The sequence below is a fragment of the Octopus bimaculoides genome, chromosome 6 (genome assembly GCF_001194135.2).
Source record: "Octopus bimaculoides isolate UCB-OBI-ISO-001 chromosome 6, ASM119413v2, whole genome shotgun sequence".
Lineage (NCBI taxonomy): Eukaryota > Metazoa > Mollusca > Cephalopoda > Octopoda > Octopodidae > Octopus > Octopus bimaculoides.
This window is the reverse complement of record NC_068986.1, coordinates 30,895,040-30,913,563: the sequence shown is the minus strand read 5'-3', so window position 1 is coordinate 30,913,563 and position 18,524 is coordinate 30,895,040. Positions and strand designations below refer to the sequence as shown.

General features: G+C 32.4%; 1 protein-coding gene across 6 annotated transcripts in view; it reads right to left on the bottom strand.

The window, feature by feature from the left end:
* LOC106869356 (LIM and SH3 domain protein Lasp) overlaps window positions 1-18,524 on the bottom strand; it is a 153,910-nt gene that overhangs the window by 16,980 nt on the left and 118,406 nt on the right. For 2 of the 6 annotated variants that reach the window (XM_052968671.1, XM_052968674.1), the window contains exons 9-11: window positions 15,221-15,328; window positions 9,881-10,055; window positions 4,630-4,836 (exon numbers count right to left, since the gene is read on the bottom strand). In XM_052968671.1, coding sequence (XP_052824631.1) covers window positions 4,630-4,836; window positions 9,881-10,055; window positions 15,221-15,328 — 490 coding nt within the window. Of the gene's footprint in view, window positions 1-133; window positions 182-1,677; window positions 1,714-4,629; window positions 4,837-9,880; window positions 10,056-15,220; window positions 15,329-18,524 lie in introns of all 6 variants that reach the window. The other 4 variants (XM_052968670.1, XM_052968672.1, XM_052968673.1 and 1 more) reach the window with 4 other exon arrangements.

Genomic DNA, 18,524 nt, shown 5'->3' with positions numbered 1-18,524 from the left:
TTTTTTTTTTTTTTTGTTTCCTTTTATGCTACTGGGAGAAATGTTCGGGAAGTCTAAACAGAAGCAGAAAAATGCCATGAAGCAGCAATCAAGACAACACAGTTTTCCCAGCAGTGTGCAAGTGCTAACCAACCTTTCTTAGATGACTTAGAACTTTCTTTGCTTTTGGCTACTTTTTCAACTAGAAACAGTTCAAATCAAAATAAGGATGAAATCAGCAGGATCACATGGATCAAATATTTTATACATGATTACAATGTAAATAAAAGAAAAAAAATTCTAACTAATTTACCCATATACTTAAAGTCAATGATTTTAATTACTAATTATTGGTTTCAAACACGATTGATTTCTATTATTGGAATCACACCATAAATTTGTGTAGTCCATCATCAGTTGAATTGATTCCAATACATAACCGAACATACTTACAACCTTGAATATGTGTGGCAAGATTTGAATGTTGAACATAGAAAACATTAACCCTTTAACATTTAAACTGGCCATATGAGGTCTGAACATTCTGTTTCGTGTTCAAACTGGCTAGATCCAACCTCATACCTACCTTACAATGCCATTCTAAAAATAAACCATTACATCATTGAAATTTTGAAGCTTGCATTACATTTGACAATGAAATCTGAATGCTAAAGGGTTAAAGACTAAAAAGCATTTATTCCAGCACTGGTTATCATTTCTGCCATTTGAATGACAAAAATAAAATAATTCTAATTTCAGACATGGCCAAACTAGTTTGAAATTCAATTCAAATTATTTATACTACGAAGATTAGAATATTATCCTTCTCTCCTTCAAAAAGTTGTTTACTTTCTGGCACAAAAAGTCATTGGTGAACCAATTTATTTACATCGTTACTAATGTTAAACCATAAAATAATGTTCTCGCAACAGATTATGAAATAACTATGATTAATTTGCCAGATATCGACCACATCCGTACTTAGATATGATCTAAACCTTTCATATGCAAACATTCTCTCAGCAAAAATATTTTTCAACTCTTTGATGTTGTTGGCCTCTTAAGGTGCCAAGAAGGCCACTTGCACAAATATTTGCTTTTTTGTTCCTTATCTGTGATTCAGATATTATATACCTACATGAAGTATTATTATAACAGTTTGTCAAAAGATGTCTCACACCATTATCACAAAGCAGAAATGAATAGGATGTGCAAAGTTCTATGCTAAGTAATATCTGTCCCTCATTATTGAATTTACTTTAGTAGTTTTTGATTTTTAAGTGCCAGTGAAATATTACTACTCAACTAGTGAAAACAGCCAGATTGCAAGGAAAAAATATTTGCTTTAATGATAATTTTAAACATAATTATGACATTAAAAGGAAAGAAAGGTATCTAACATATTTGGGAATCTATCAGACATTTTTTTTTCAATCTATATAATTTAAAAATTCAGTGCTAAGTGAAAATGAAGTTTGAACTAGATTAAATTTATCAAGTACTGCAAACTATTACACCTAAACATTAAAAACTTCTTGTCAAACTGACAGCTTGAACAAGTGAAATTAATCACATATAATATTAAATTTGCTAAATGCAGTGAATCATTATTACAAAAGTCAATTTGAAGAGCTAGCTAAGCATTTGTGGGGAGAGAAAAAAAGAAGCCAGGAGGCAGACTGCATGTGCTAAACCAACCTGTCTTAGCTGCTGAAGTATTTTTGGATTTGTCCACTAAAAAAACCAAAAAGCTAAATAATTAAACATGAGCTGATATTTTAAGACAGATGAAATCTATTATGATATCCAACAATGAAAGTTTGGAAGGGAAAAAAATTATTACTTACCCAGGTCCTCTTTAAAAACATTTAGAACAATATATATAAACAATTTAAGTTTAATCAAAAGTTAATTTACTTACTGAATAGAAAATTTAAAAATAAAAAAAAAAATCAAATCAAAGAAACAATTGTTTGTTATGTTAGGAATCAAACAAAACATCACCATATCAAAAGAATATATAATGCAATTTAGACAGGCATCAGAGATAAGTCAAGAAATTTAAGCTTTCTAATACTATACAGTCTATAAACATGTATACACACTTGGTTGAAAGATAAACTTTAGGATGTATACAACTGAAAGTTTATTCAAATTTTTTGAATATTTATCATGAATAAATTGTGCGACAGCTTTACATAGATAAAACTACAACAGAGCTATTTCAAAATCCAAGAACTGAGCAACAATACTAAACTAGTTTTAAGTTGAGTGTTAGACAGCTACTTGCATTAAATCTCAAGTTATTAAAAACTTGTGTACTGAGTCTGACCATCGCTTGCCCATCCCTGTTTCAGAAGTCATCAACAGTCTTCAATCATGTCAAAAGTAGACAGAGTAGATGTAAGTGTCCTGACTGCTAATCTGCACCTAAACTAGGTAAACAGAATATAAGCAATTCTTAATGGCAATATATAGACAGAAGCTCAAAATACTTAGTGTACAAAACCTATAGGCTGGCCTTCAGCATTCAATAAAATATCTGTGTCAATTGACTGCTCAGTTAGAGCTGGCCAGAGCTATCCAATAATGACCAGAGGGATTGATGGGTTCTTTCATATTCTTTATATATGATAATCACAAAGGATTCAAAATCAACTTATAAATAAGATCCTACCAAGGATCTCACAATTAACAAATAAAAGAAGTGCGTATACATTTTTATCAGACAGTGTATATTTTCTAAAAAACTATAAAAAACTTATCAAAGATGCAACTTTTTGTCTCAAACCACAGACATTAAACATAAAATGCTACATATTTATATGAACATTGTATGATACACATAGTTGTAATAGAAGATCTATTAAATAATATTCCATTTGTAAGTATAATAAAGTTTAATTCATTAGTGCTAGAATAGATGTTTTAGTGTAGAATGAATACATTTTTATGAATAATAGATATTTCTTTATAATCCCAAAATGGTTAATTTAGTATATGCTAAATTAATTTAATTTATTAATTTGGGTTATCAAAAAAAAAAAAAAAAAAAAAAAAAAAAACCAAAGTGAATTAAGTATGCAACAATGAAATAACTCTGAAATAAGTGTTGCTGTTTACTTCCAGCTTGGTCCTGATCAGATAGAACTATGATCAAAGGCAATCCAGTCATAACAATCTCAAAGTTTTTTCATAGACAGTAAATTTAGGACCACATAAGACAGCAGGGTTTGTGGCTTTAGGGACATTTAGTTGTTATTTCTAGCAAGTCAAGCAACTGCTTAAAGGCTTTCAGTTAATATGTACATATATTCTATATTACAGAATTCTAGGGTAGTATTTAATAGCATGTTTTTATAGCAATTTGAATTACAAAATCTCCACATTTTTTTTTTTCTTTTTGCCAATTATAAATAGATTTATAAGATACAGAGCAGTAAATTTTAAAAGTTATTTCTAACATATAGTGTTACATATTAATAATAATTAGAAAATTTTAAGTACAGTGAAATGAAGATTTTTCACCAATGAAAAGTAATTAGGAACAAAATATGAAAATACAAAAACCCCAAATACCACCAAGTGCATATTGCAGAAGAAATGCATGGAAAGGTAGTGCTAAGTGATAGGCAGGTTCTGTCAGTGCAGTAAAGGAACACAACACTGATACAAAAGAGACACTCTTTGAGTAGACAATGTTTACTAAAAGCATGTAGATGCCCTTTTCTCATCTTACCCCATTTATCATTAACAAAATGGCAGCAGCTCCATTATTCGTAACACATAAAAGGCTACCAAAATGTTTATATATAGGGTCAATTGATTTATATGAGAGGAAGGGGTGAGTCAACATGACTTTAGTTTGCTTAATGCTTGTGGTATCAACCCTGGTGAGATTGACAAAATTGATTATGGCAGGACTGTTATGGAGGATAGAGAAAAGCAGGTATTGCAATGCGCCATATTCAGCTCACTACACTTTCTCAGTTGCCCTGAGTAAAAATCCAGAGAAGGTGAATGGGGTTAAGGCAATCATTTTACAGTATATCTTGGAATAAATCCCACAAATGCAACAAATTATTGTCACTGTCTCATCGAGATTTAACATTCTTAAGAACTGCTTCAAGTTCAGCATATTCATTGTCTGCGTTTCTTTGACATTAAATCTCGACAAGAGCAGTCTTAAAACATTTCAGTGATAAAAAATAGAAAATGCCAGCTAAATGGATTTCTGTTAACTTGAAGAAATAAAAGAAAAAAAAATATTTTAATGGCAACATTTTGACTTCATTCTTAGTTAGCCATTCTAAAACTAATTTTATATATTAGCTATTCTTCTACACATTTGACTTAGAATAGAAACTGTTTTATATATTTATGGAAAGATAAAAGTTTTTTTCCTTTTTCCCCCCAGAAAATCTTGTTTTTTAAATACAGTGAATTGTCAATGAATTCTGTGTTGTTATATTCAGAACAATAAAGTTTACAGAAGAGTTTATAATTTGCTGTTGTGTGTGAATGTGTGTATCATACAAATAGAATATTGCTGACAATATTCTATAACAGAATTCAAAAGAAACTTACTGACAACCAACATTGAGATTTATTAAAATATTTAACTGATAAATGTTTGGTTTCCAGACTCACCTTGTCCAATTCTAGAATCATAAATGGTAGTGGCCTGGGACTTAGCAGAGTATGGGGAGTTGAAGGATGAATTCTCTTGGTAGGGGTCGTAGTCACTGATCCTACCAGGTCGCCCAATGCTGCCAATTGTGGGGACCCCACTACCACCTCCACCAGCTGCAGCAGTAGTAGTAGTAGAAGACATAGGAGGAGGAGGAGGAAGACCATCTACCAAAGAGGTCAATGCAACAGAACAAAGTCAAGCTAACATTGGTAAGGCAATTAGGCTGCATGCAAATGAAAAGTCTCTCCAAGATTTAAAAAAAAAAAAGAAAACAATGTGAAGAGAACTGCATACAAAGCTTTCTATCAGTGGCACAGTGATGTATAGTTGATATTAATTCATGATGATCTGATTCTGGAGTGGGGTGTGACGGAGGTGGGGGCTTACATAAGGATTTATTGCTTGGTTATAAAATTATTAAGTTAAATGTGAATAAGATAAATTACTACAAGACCAAACATTAACTCCTTTGCAGACACAGTGTATATTATGTTCAGCTTGCTATCAGAAAACCACATTGAAATCAATAATCTACACCCTTTAATGGCTGAAATGATGTGCAGATAGTGTTTCCTTCTAAGAATATCATCCAATGAGAGAGAGATATGCATTATTTAAAAAAGAAAAGTGAAAAGAAGAAGAAGAAAAAAAGAACTGTACCACAAAATAAGATAAAATAACAGTAAAAATAATAAATAATAATAATAAAACAGATCTAAACTGAACAAGCTGAGATTAAATTCTTCAGAGTAGTATGCTTATCTATATTCTGACTTTGCTACAGAGATAAAACAGAGGGGCATTATATCCAGCATATTTAAAACTAAATCCTACAGTAAAAAGAAATAATTACCATACATGGAGGCACAGCTTCAGGCTAAGACGCTTATACTGCAACCATGTTGTTTCAAGTTCAGTCCCACTGTGCAGCACCTTGGTCAAGTATTTTCTACTATAGCCCTGGGCTGACCAATGCCTTATGAGTGAATTTGGAAGATGATAACTGTGTGTGTGTGTGTGTGTGTGTGTGTGTGTGTGTGTTTGTGTGTGCATGCGATACCCTTTCTAATGTCAACCACTTTACAACATGCGTGTGTATACACACACACAAATGTTGTAAAGTGGTTGGCATTAGGAAGGGCATCCAGCCTTTAAATCACCATGCCAAAGCAGATATTGGAGTTTGATGCAGTCATTAGACACATTAGACCCTGTCAAACCATCCAACCCACAGCAACATGAATATTAAATAATCGTGTGTGTGTGTGTGTGTGTGTGTGTGTGTTACCACCTCTGCCTCCACTTGACAACTGGTGTTTGTTCGCATCCTGTAACAAAGTGGTTCAGTATAAGAAACCAATAGATGCACTGGAATTCATTTGTTCAATTAAACCCTTCAAGGCTGTGCCCCAGCATGGCCACAGTCCAATAATTGAAACAAGTAAAAAGTAACATATGGACATTCTTCCCAGAAGTTTTTAAAGAACTAAATTTCAGTGACTACAAGTCAAAATTATTACAAAGAATATAAGATACTCAAAAATAGAACAAAATATTCTTTTGTTCTTTTACTGGTCCTTCTGGAGAACCACTTTCATATAGCAAGTCAATCAAACTGAGCTCAGCACCTTTTTTCAAAATCTAGTGCACATTGTGTCATGCCCTTTTTTACTAATCCACTAAGCTAAAGGGATGTAAACAAGACAACACTGGCAATCAAATGGAGACACACACACACACACACACACACTATAACAGGCGTCTGTTTAGTTTCTGTTTATTAAAATTATTCAAGACATTGGTTAGTCCAGATTACTCAGTAAGGAGCACAGAACTAGTTTCCTGGTTTCTCCGCCATATATACCCCTTCCTAAAAAGGACATGAAATGAAGCATTTTATTAAAGAACACAATGCATCTCCCAGTTCAGGAATTGAAACCATAATTGTATGATCATGAGTCAAACACCATAACCACTAAGCCATATACCTCCACCACACAATGTCTATGCCTCCATATAAATAAATAAAAGTTTTGTTTCTTTAGAAGAGTGCTTGTTACTTTCAACTATTATTAAATACATCCATTGAAGATGAAAGAAGAACCAACAAACTGTTTTAATTATGAAGAGACTGGTTAGCAGACAGAACTGTTGTTTCAAACCACTGTTTTCCAACAGAAAATGAATGCCAAGTCTTAAAGTAGAATAAACCAATCTTGTTGGCAATGGTACAGAACTGTTTCTGGAAACTGATATCAAGTTCCAGAGGATTTACCAATTTGTAAATATTCTATTTGATCAGCTAGCTCTAAGTCACTTTCTTCTTGGACAAGATAAATCAATCTCAAGAACTAACAAAAGAGCATAGGAGCAAAAATATTAAAAAAAAAAAAAAAACCAGGAGGGTATATTCTTGTTGATTATATTTAGCTTCTCCTCAGTCCAAATACAGAAGACTTATGATCAAAGATATTCCAGCTATGACCATCCTGTCTTTGTATAAATGCCATGTGAGTGAAATTCGGTAGATAGAAACTGTACAAAAACCTGTCATGTGTATGTGTGGAGGGAAACGTGTGTGCATGCATGTGCACATACACGTGTGTGTGGGTGGGTGGGTGTGTGTGTGTGTGTGTGTGTGAGAGAGAGAGAGACTCCTACCAACCATTTTAAGCTTACTTATGTAAACTGGTGTGTTAAGCTGCATCCCTTTATGTCAGAAAGGCAATTCAGCCATTTGATAGAAAAAGATCAATAAAATAAGTCCCAAGCTGAAGTACTAGTGTTGATACGATTGACCAAGATCCTTGAAAATGGCACCACAACATGGCACCAGTCCAATGATTGCAAAAAGTAAAAGAATGCAATGTTCCTTGCAATTATTTAATGCATTAGATAATTTGTGAGTTATCACACACACACACAATGAGCTGCATTTTAATCTTCTAATAATAACCTTTTCTAAATCTATGTTTGAAGGCTGTAACACTTAAGAAATGTCCAAAAGATAAGAGAGACAGACACAAACACACACTAACTTGCTTTCAAATTGCTAAGCTATAAGCTGTACTTTACCTAAAACAATATCTAATAGCTTCTGAAATAGAAGGGAAGAAAACCACACTACGAGTCACTGGATGTGTTAGCTAGAGAACGTGCGAGACAGAGAGAGAGAAGGGGAGACAAGGCCAGGCCACATACAAGTCAAGAGTATTAATTAAGTCCAACTATAAAGCTAAACATGTTAATTCAAGGCTACCAGTAATTACTAATAAGCAGAAGGAAGAGTAAAGTACTATGATCAAACAATGGAAATGTAGCAATTTATCTTTTGATTTGGGATAACATTAAGCTTAAGAGAGTACTTAAAACAATGGGGGAGGGGGTGAAGGTAACACATGCAACTAACATCACACTGACAATGAATTGAGCTTTATTGGCAAAGAATATCAACACCCAAATTTGTTAGTCTGAATTTCGAAAATATAAACAAAGATGAAAAAAAATTAAATTGAAATATCAAAAAAGAAAATATTCTTTATGAATTTAATTTACAAAAAAAACAAAAATCAGAAAAATTATTTTTGACGGAAAACTGAAAATAATATTTGTTTCAGTTTTTTTTTTTTGTTTTTTAATTGAAATAAAATCAAAATTATTGTCATTTGGGTGTTGAGTATGGCAAAATAATAACAGTATTTTAAAGCGAAATATAGACAAAATAAGCTTGCTCCAATATATAAACAGTAAAATAATATCAGGTTATATAGGAATTAGTGTTGAAACACACAAGTGCCAAAAAGGAAACAGAGGTCAACATTTAACTAAAGTAACCCCTTCATAGCCAAATTACCTCTTGTAAGACAGATCTTGTTTAGAGGTAGCAGTTAAAAAAGCAGACCATGGCGTGGAGTAAAAATATAAAAAGGTTATTTAAACTGAAGTTTTGATTTAATTGAGGTATTCTAGGATATGAAAGGGTTAAATACAGAACAGTGTTCAAAATATTTTGAATTTTTATAAATATTGGAAATTTCTTAACAGGTTTATTAAAGAGAAATATTTCGTTGGTTTGTTATAATTCATATATGACGGAAAGGTTTATTGCAAGCTACAACTGTGATTATGTCACTGAAAGTTGGGTTATTGTTTCAGCTATAGTAGAGGCTACAGCTTATCCCTTTAGCATTTAAACAGGCCATATCTTGCCTATATATTCTGTTTAATGTTCAAAAAGCCCAGATCTGGCCTCTCACACATATCCTATAATGTCATTCTAAAAATTAACAATCACATTGTCAAAATCTCAAGCTACAAGATAACGTATGATTTAAATCAATGTGAACAAATGAGTATTACATTTCAGAGAGTAACCTCAATGTCAAAGGGTTATTTATGGAAGATTCAATAGTTCAATCCATTTTAGAGGTGAATAACACATTTATATACCACAGTTGATAGCAAACAGATACCAAGTCCATGATTTAGCTTTACAAAACTGGTTGGAACAATTTCTCTACTTAATGTTTAGGAAAGAACATGAATATCACAGCTTCCCTTTTAGTTCCTCTAAAAGCCTTAGGCTTCATGCTAATATAAGACTATTAGTATTAATACGAAATGTATAATTGTAAATTGATACCAACTTCATTTCATTTAGTGTCAATTTTTTTCTTCTTCCAAACCTACACAGATAAGGGTTTAATCTACCAAAACAGATAACTTGGCAACTGTGCAGAGTTGCAGAAAATATACAGGAGGTGCTGCAGCGAAATGTTACATGAGTGTCCACATCTCAACATATAAACTTACACTTTTACTAGCTGCTACCAGTGGGCTACAATCTATGCTGGTGCAGTGTAAAGAAAAATTATTTAACTTTCTTAGTTTAGAGAAAATGTGTTTTTATTTTTTTATTCTCCATTATCAAACAAACAAACAAAACTGGACAGAATAGTGCATAAGATGTAGATAGGCGTAAACTGTGAGTTTTGATAAACTATTCAGTTTTATTTGCTTGTCTGATAGAGTTATAATAAAATTGAAATAAGAACTTGAACAAAGCCCTGTTTATTGCAAGTCAGCAATGTTAAACCATTCAATATTATTGCTCACCATAAGAAAACTCCCTCAAAATTAAACAGGATTATTTAGATATTAAAAACGAAAAGTGCATCATTGAAAACAAGAAGAAATGGTATATGTTACCCTGAGCAGCTTGATCTGGTCGTCGTTGTTCCATAAAATCCCGGGTTTGTTTGATACCCTTATAGCTGATCTCACTCTGAATCTGAGTATTCTGCTTGATGCGTTGCAATTCTGGATCATCAGCAATGGTGATGAATTTTCCTTTCGATTTCTCAAAATCTTCATGATATTTAATCTGAAAGGTAAATAAGGAAGTACTCAATAAAATACAGAATATGGTTTACAATAAAGCTATGTAGATGGGCAGAATTGGTGATAGAGTTACTTCAGCTATGAAAGTTCAGGAATACCTGTAATAAAGATTTAAACTGATTACATGGCTTGTTCAATTTTAGTGTCCATTTTTCCATGCTAACATGACCTCGACACGACTCGCTCTTAACACAGGATTTTACAACCAGATGCTCTTCCTGTCACCAACCCTCACCTATTTTGGGGTAAGGGATTTTTATACTCCACAGGTCTTTAAAAGCATAAAGTAATGGATAATAGTGTCAACAAGAAATGTCAATATCAACACTCTCTTTCACACACAATGGAATCAATAGTTTCCATCAGTGAAATTCACTCATAAGAGATTGGCCAGCCCAAGGCAACTGAAGAAGGTACCAGCCCAAGATGTTGCAGAGTGGGACAGAACCTACTCTTAGCCACACAGCAATGCCTCTGTCTAAGTGGAGTATCAAATAAAACTGACAGGATTTGCAATGAGATATGCAGATAGGCAGAGTCATTAAAAGAATTATTTTAACTAGAGTTCTTCAGGAATACCTGTAACAAAAATTTCAATTTATTACATTATGAAAACAATATAAAATGTCTCTACACTAGAATCTATGAGCCAATGAGGTAAGCACTACGAGTCATTCAACCTGCAAGTAATAGCAGCTAAATTCCCTTAAATATCACCCTAGAATATTAAGAATAGGATATATGGAACAATGTAATTCTGGAGATAAATATATATATATATAGATATATACACACATAAACAAGTCACAGTTGGAATATTTTTGATTGTAGTTCTACTTGATCAGAGCTGACCGTGGACTAATTAACAACACTTGAATCTAATCCCAATAAATATATTACTAAAAATGAACTGAATTAAGTAAAGCTAATGTATATGTTTGGTTCTAAGACCCCATTTTACACTTGTCTAGTAATCAGATAATGTCAATAAATATTAATAATAACCATAAGAAAAAACAACCAACAAAAATTAACTCACTACAAATTCAAGTTTTAAACTTAATATAAACCAGAAGACCAATTATCTAAGATGCTGCAATTTATTTCAATAAAATTTGTTACTATACATCATATTCAACTAACCACAAACACAAGTTTACTTTCTTCTAAAATTTCTAATGGAAAATTGAATCAGCTTGAATTTGCAGTTTGACTTCCCATCTGCAAAAATTCAGCCACAAAAATAAAATCCCAGCTCTCAAGAAATTAAGATATATAAAAATAGTAACTGCTATGTCATTCTTTTCTGATAAGATTAGAAATTTCATTACTAAGCATCTTTACCGAGTCATTAGTTTATAATACCACCAGCTGTGTATTTTCCATTTTACCTCGATGTTGGACAAATTAGATCTCCATGAAAATGTTCTTGATTTTCATTTATTGTTAAAGTCTTGTACCAAGAATGGTTTGTTTGTATGCTGTTGTTGTTTCTTTATGGTAGCTTTAGAGTCTAAAGTTATTTGTACCTCACAAATGGTTGGATTGAATGAGTGCTGAATGAGCACAAATAAAGTCATAAGCTTAGCCTTGCTACAGACTCCAAACTCAAACATTAATTCAGCACCTTTATAAATAAAAATCAGTAGGATTCAAGAATTGAACCACTATAAAGTCAGAAATATTTCAATAATTAGGAAAAAATATGATATCCAGTAGTTGGCAGATTAGCAAAGACTCATTGCTCCTATCTGCAAGATGATGATGCTACAATATATACAGGGCCATACCCCACCTTAAAGGTAATCTGATTGACTGGCAGTAAACTAGAACTGTTTACCTATCATACATACACTGGAACTAGGTTAGACATGTCCTCAGACAAGATAAAGAAAGTGATTGTATGGTGGCACCAAAGTGATATCCTGTGGAAAAAAAGAGCAACAGGGTGCCCTAAAACCACATGGCAAAGGACTACTGACAAAGAAAGGAGACAAACAGGGTGAAGAAGCTGGAATGAGACCAGAACAATGGCAGAAAACAGAGCTGGTTCGAGAGATTCTGGTGAGGCCTCATGACATACAGAGATAACTATCTACTACTACAATGACCTCTACTTCTCTGAACTAACATTCTCCATATTACCACTCCTCAAATCTACCTCAAGTAGACGCCTTTACCCCTCTTATCATCCCTACTGTCTCATACCTAAAAATCCTTCACTCATCTCCAGATAACAGAAATTCAAGCCAAAACTTACCCATGCCAACCCCCAGCAGGCTAGGGAAGGTTCTGCAATGGTCTTAGATGACACCCTTTTTCCTCCATCGAAACAATAACACTCATTTCTAACATCAGCACAAACCCCAAATTTGAAGGTGTCTTTAAATTTAATCAAATGAATTTTTATTTCACTGACCTTAGAAGAGTGACAGGTAAAAATCAATCCAGACAGGATTTGGACTTACAACATACAAGAGCTTATCTAAACAACACCGGCATTCTATTAATTATTTGGTGGCGGAGAAGCAATGTGGTTTCTGAAATTAACCCTTTTGATACCAACCCGCCTGAAACCGCCACTGGCTCTATAGTACAAATGTCTTGTTTTCAAAAGTTTTGAATTAAAATCTTCCACCAAACCTTAGTCCCAGTTTATGTTCCTGACACTAGCTTAATAACTAAGTTATTTTACTAAATTCTTTGTTATATTTAAAATTAATTGAAAGAAACACGGAGCATCTCAACAGAAATATGGTAACAAAAGGGTTAATCCCATACTGAAGTAAGTAATTAATTTAACACTTTCAAGTTTATAAAACTACTAATAAACTTCTTGAAATGAGAGAATAGAACAATGATCCAGTTATTCTTAAAAACTGTAGTTATAATTTGAGATACATAAACACTGGAGATATATAGCTGACTGGCTTACAAGTAGACGATACCCAACAGATTTTTAATGAGAACTGGGAAATATCCCCCACCAACCACAATACATAAATGGCAATCAAGATACTCTTCATCAAAAATATGTGATGGTTTTCTTAAAACGACTTCATCTTAATAGAAAATGTAATTCTTTTGAAATAGATATTAATTCAATTAAATTAAATATAGTCTAAAGCGACTTTAAATTGAACAAAGATAATGCTTCTAAATCTGAACATTAAAATAAATACCTGTCTATTTAATCACAGAGATTAATCAAATGAAATAGTTAAAATAGGATTAACTCTTTGGAGTCAAAGCCACATACTGTTTTACACTAAAGGAAACAAAACCATCTTAATAAGGAACAAAAATAACAAGAGTGATTATTTAAAATACTATTTAAAAAGGGAAGCCTGAATTTTAAAACATAGCAAGACACATCATATCATATCAAATACAAAGTGCTACCAGTATCCAATAGGCGGAGCTTTCAACTGGCTGCATTTGTGTCTGCAAATTATATATATCCTTGAAGTAGAATCTTCTTTCTAGTACAAAAATGGCAAATTGATGGATTGGCCCACTCAGAATAAATATGTACATAAAATAAACCAAGATATGAACTGCCACTAAGGAACAAAGAGAAAAAAAAACAATATTGCTCATCAACTGGCAGATACCTAGTTGTCTCCCACCTACCCTCCTTTTCCATAAATATACAAAATACATGGATATTAGCACTATACTTGTATACATACATGTCTGATGTGTATTACTATCACTTGGATAGCTATTACCACTTGCATAATATAAGATTCTCATCTCTCTCCCTTTACTGTCAAAAGGTTTCACTTAAGTAGAAAACCTCATCAGTTATGTCATGGAGATGCTGACCTTGAGGTCATAACTGACTCCAGATTATTACGGTCAATGTCAGTTTCAGCTCTTAAAACATACTTAGTGACAATCTAATGATCTTAAATGAAACCAGACATTGTTTGCAGCCATTGAGTTTAGCTTTTCCAATACATTATTGGTCCTATAATATAATAAGGAATGAAATCTAGAAGAAATTGGTTTCCCACTAACTTATTTTTTCTTTCTTTTTTATTGCTATATTTTTTTTTTTAATTTTCATCAGAGTTTTTACAAAAGAATGATGACTAAAACAAAAAAAATGAACATGTAATCTAACAACAGGAGCTGTTAATTTTTTTTATTATTAGTTTTGGTTACTGAACTGCAGTTGTACTATGGTACCACTTTCAAGGGTTTTAGTTTCCAATATTTTATCTGATGCTTATTTTTACTGACCTTGGAGAGAATCAAAAGACAAACTGACCTTGGCACGAAGGGGCATAACTTGAGAGGAACTAATATTCCTTTCTACTATAGGCACAATGCCTTAAGTTTTAGGGGATGGAGATAGTCAATTACTCAACCCCAGTGCTCAACTGGTACTTATTTTATCAACCCTGAAAGAATGAAAGGCAAAACTGACATCTACAGAATTTAAACTCAAAATGTGAAAATGGCCAAAATACCACTAAGCATTTTGCCAGCTCAGTGTCTTAAAAAGTTGCCAGCAGGTGGCTATAGAGAATCAAACCCTGTCACCTCTCAGATACCAGCTGAGTGCTCTGTACTATTAAGCTAAGTGGTTTCTAACAGGGTGGAACTAATATCGTGAAGTATTTTCATTTGATGTACTAATTTTGACCATCTTGCATGCACACACAGTAACCTAGTAGGCTTCACAGTTTTTCACTACCAAACTTACTTCATATGGTTCTGATCGTAATAGAAGATACTTTGCTCAAAGTATCACACAATGGAGAGAGGAGGGGGGTCACAACTACAAAGTCACAACTTCTCAATCACATGGTCAATTTTTTTATGAAATCATGAACCTAAGAATCAAGTTATAAAAGATTTAAAATAATCCAAGTAGCATTAAATAAGATCATAAAATTATTAGATAATCCCTTTTGGTTTTGAAGAAAATTATTCCTAAAATAAAAATAAATTATGCAAGAAGACACTTTGAAAGGGGGGGAAAAAAACAAATCAAACTTCAAAATGAGAAGGGCTAAATTACTATATTTGAAAATTAGAAGTCTAAACTTAGCTCCTGTTGTATGTATGCTAAATTAAGATGGAAATGATGATGAATGGACAGTAATGAAGCTGAGTGAGCAAGACAACACTCAGTACCATGCTGGCATTCTTGGCATTTTCCAGATGTCTCTTCATCTCCATAGAATCTGCTGTCAATTTCGCTGCAGACCCTTTCTGCTTTTCAAAGTCACTGTGATACTGAATCTGCAGAAGTCAATAAATTTAACTTTAACCCTATCCCAAGATTCAAAACATTTAGGCAACTTTAATTTTGAAATTACAAGGTTTTCTTTTTTTTCTTTTTTTTTTAATGAGCACGTTTGCTTTTGTATTTATTTTTCATTTTATAAAAAATTGTAAAACTCTGTATAAGGAAATTCTGATCCGTTAAAATTACATTCTTTAAGTGGAATTTTTTTAAAAAGAAAATTAGTTTTTATTTTTAAAAACATATATTAATATATTTGTATTTGTAACGAAAACTTTCATACAAAAATATTTTAATTATATAAAGAAATTTAATATAAATAGTGCATTTGTTTGGTTATTGTGCAAATGACATGAGTTTTGCAACTGCAAGGAAATAAGTGCAGATCTCTGCTAGCACTGGTAATACTTCAACCAAACATTCAAAGTTTGCAAAAGCTTTTAAAACATTTAAGGAATCAAGCAACTCTGGGATAACAAATCAACAACAACTTACCATTTAACACTTTAGCCATGGGAATTTTTCTACCTGAAAATTTTCCAGGTGTTATTTATTGTTGCTAATACTAGTGGTTGTTGAAAACAGCTACTCTCTATGTGGTGGGGAGTGACCATTTTAATGTGATACAGGAGACTTGATGAATCAAGAGCACATCCTAGATTGGATTTCTATTTGGAATCATTTCAAATACGTAGCTAATGCGCTTGAAATATATTTCACTTGCTCCCCTCTAGAATTCTAAGGCCTAATATAAAAAAAATTATTACTAACTGTTGAATGGATCTAATTTTTGAAGGCTTTGGTTTAACAGTTCATGTATATTCCTAATATCCTCTGGAAATTAACGAACTTCTATCCCAGATTGAAATCATTTACTACCACACATTATTATACTCTGTTCTCTTCTATGAAACGAGTTGGTTGTTTGATAGTGGACTTAAGTGTAATTTGCTTCCCAGCACAACACAGTCATGCAGAGATTGAGAAAAGAGATTAAAAATTTTTGTTTAAATTCTAGTATAAGCTCACACAGCAACAAAATAAAGAACAAACAACTATTAATTTAGCAATTAAACAAAACTCAAGTATCTGCATTCAAGATGGTAGGAAGGTACTCTAATACTGTCAATTTGTCTACTGGTGATAGATCTTTGAACATTCTAATAACTGTATGTACCTCATTAAATTGAGACCAACAGGTAATAACTTTTAAAACAATCAAATATGTTAGAGTCTGCCTATTTTCACAGATGATACCAATCATCAAATGCTAAAATTAAGGATGTGTACAATAAATAAAACTAAAAAGTAAAAACAAATGTTGGAAAAAAGCTAAACCAGTCAAAAAAACAGAAGTTAAACTAAACATTGAGACATGTGAAGCTGCTGTTTTAAGACCAATTTCTACAAATAGAACATGATTCTAGGTGGATAGATGTCCAGCTCAGTTGCTGCAGTTTCTAATTGATGCTAAAATAGATTTCAAACATTTTTTAACACGGCAACCTAAGTGTTTTCTGCAGATTCGTTTTATCACATAAAACTTTGGTTATGTTTGAAAAATGAGCTTAAAGGGGGAAAAATACACTAGATTTCAGGGGATACTAAGTTAAGTACACCATATAGTAATGTAATAAAGTGAAAGCCTTTTGAAAAGGTTACAAATGATATTTACTTGATAAAATTCAAATTGATCTTTTTTAGTCTACAACATTTAAAACTTGTCTTGATAAGCTATTTTTCAAAAAAATACTTCATTAGATGATTACAAGAACTGTACTAAGAGCATCTCCATCTCTCGAAATTCCAAAATTTTTATAGCAGTTCAGCCTCCTTTGATACCATAGCAACAAAGCTAGACTGATATCAGCTTAGTAAATGAAATTGTAGTAATGGTACATTTACTTTCCTCCGGTTAGAAGATAAGTTTAACATCAGTACTAAAAATATTCAGATGCTTCAGTTCTTTCTTTTTTTAACACATAAGTCAATGTTTTCCTTGTTTTAAAGAGAGTTTAGAGTTTCATCAATATGTATGTAAATGGCTGTTTATCCACATTTGCCTAGATCAAATTGGCCTACTTGACTATAACTCACCACATTGTAAGTAAAGGCTATGCTTTTGTAAAGCCTTTATAATGCTATATATCCACACACAAACATCCTACAAAAATATTCCGTGGGAGGAAAATTTTCAATTAGAAAAAATGACTGATGCTTCAAACGATAAAGTAGTTAATACTGGACAGGAATGACATTGAAAACTTATTCATGTCTTCACTAAATGACTATAGTTAGATTGAAGAAATGCATTCAAATGGAAATGAACTATGAATCTCTTGATAGAGTCTCGCCATGTGAACAATCAAAGATTACAGCAGTTAACTGACCCATTCTGATAATGAAAGGGCTTCAATGAATTATACAGTCAATCTTACCAGCAATCTATAGAGACTCAGTAAACAATGAACTGTGCAGCCAATCCTACCAGCAATCTATAGAGACCCAGAAAACCTTTAGATTCTACCAATAACTTAATTTCATAAATAACCCTAGAGAACTGTACAGTTTCCATTATCTGGTACATTTCGAAGTACTGTACCAAAAACAGATTTATTGTTGAGGAAAAGGTTTGTAATAGGTTTTATTTTTATTCATTTTGAAATCAAGTGTATTTTTAAGGAAAGCTAATGTATTAAAAAATTAGTCAAGTTTCTAGATAATTTAATTCAAGTAATCAATTTAATTCGAGTAATCAATATTTAGCATCTTGATAAACCAGAAAGGGAGGGATAAAAAAAAAAAATAGACGACTAACTGGAGCAACCAAGCCAAACTAAGTGAGTTAGTACCGCACTGAGGTTCTTGGCATTTTCAGCATGTCTTTTCATTTCAAGAGACTCCACAGTCACTTGAGTGGCTGTCCCTTTCAGTTTAGTAAAATCACTTCGATAATGCATCTGTGAATGTTAATAGTAATTTCCACAGACATGAAACTAATCAGTTTCTTTGGTAAACAGAATACAGAAATATATATATATATATATATATATATATATATATATATACTAGGACAAGGAAGACTAAAACAATTTATTTTCATTAAATAAGTCAGAAGCACATCAACAAATACAGAGAACCACATTTCAAACAATTCAACTTAACATTACATTGTATTGACATTTGGAGAAG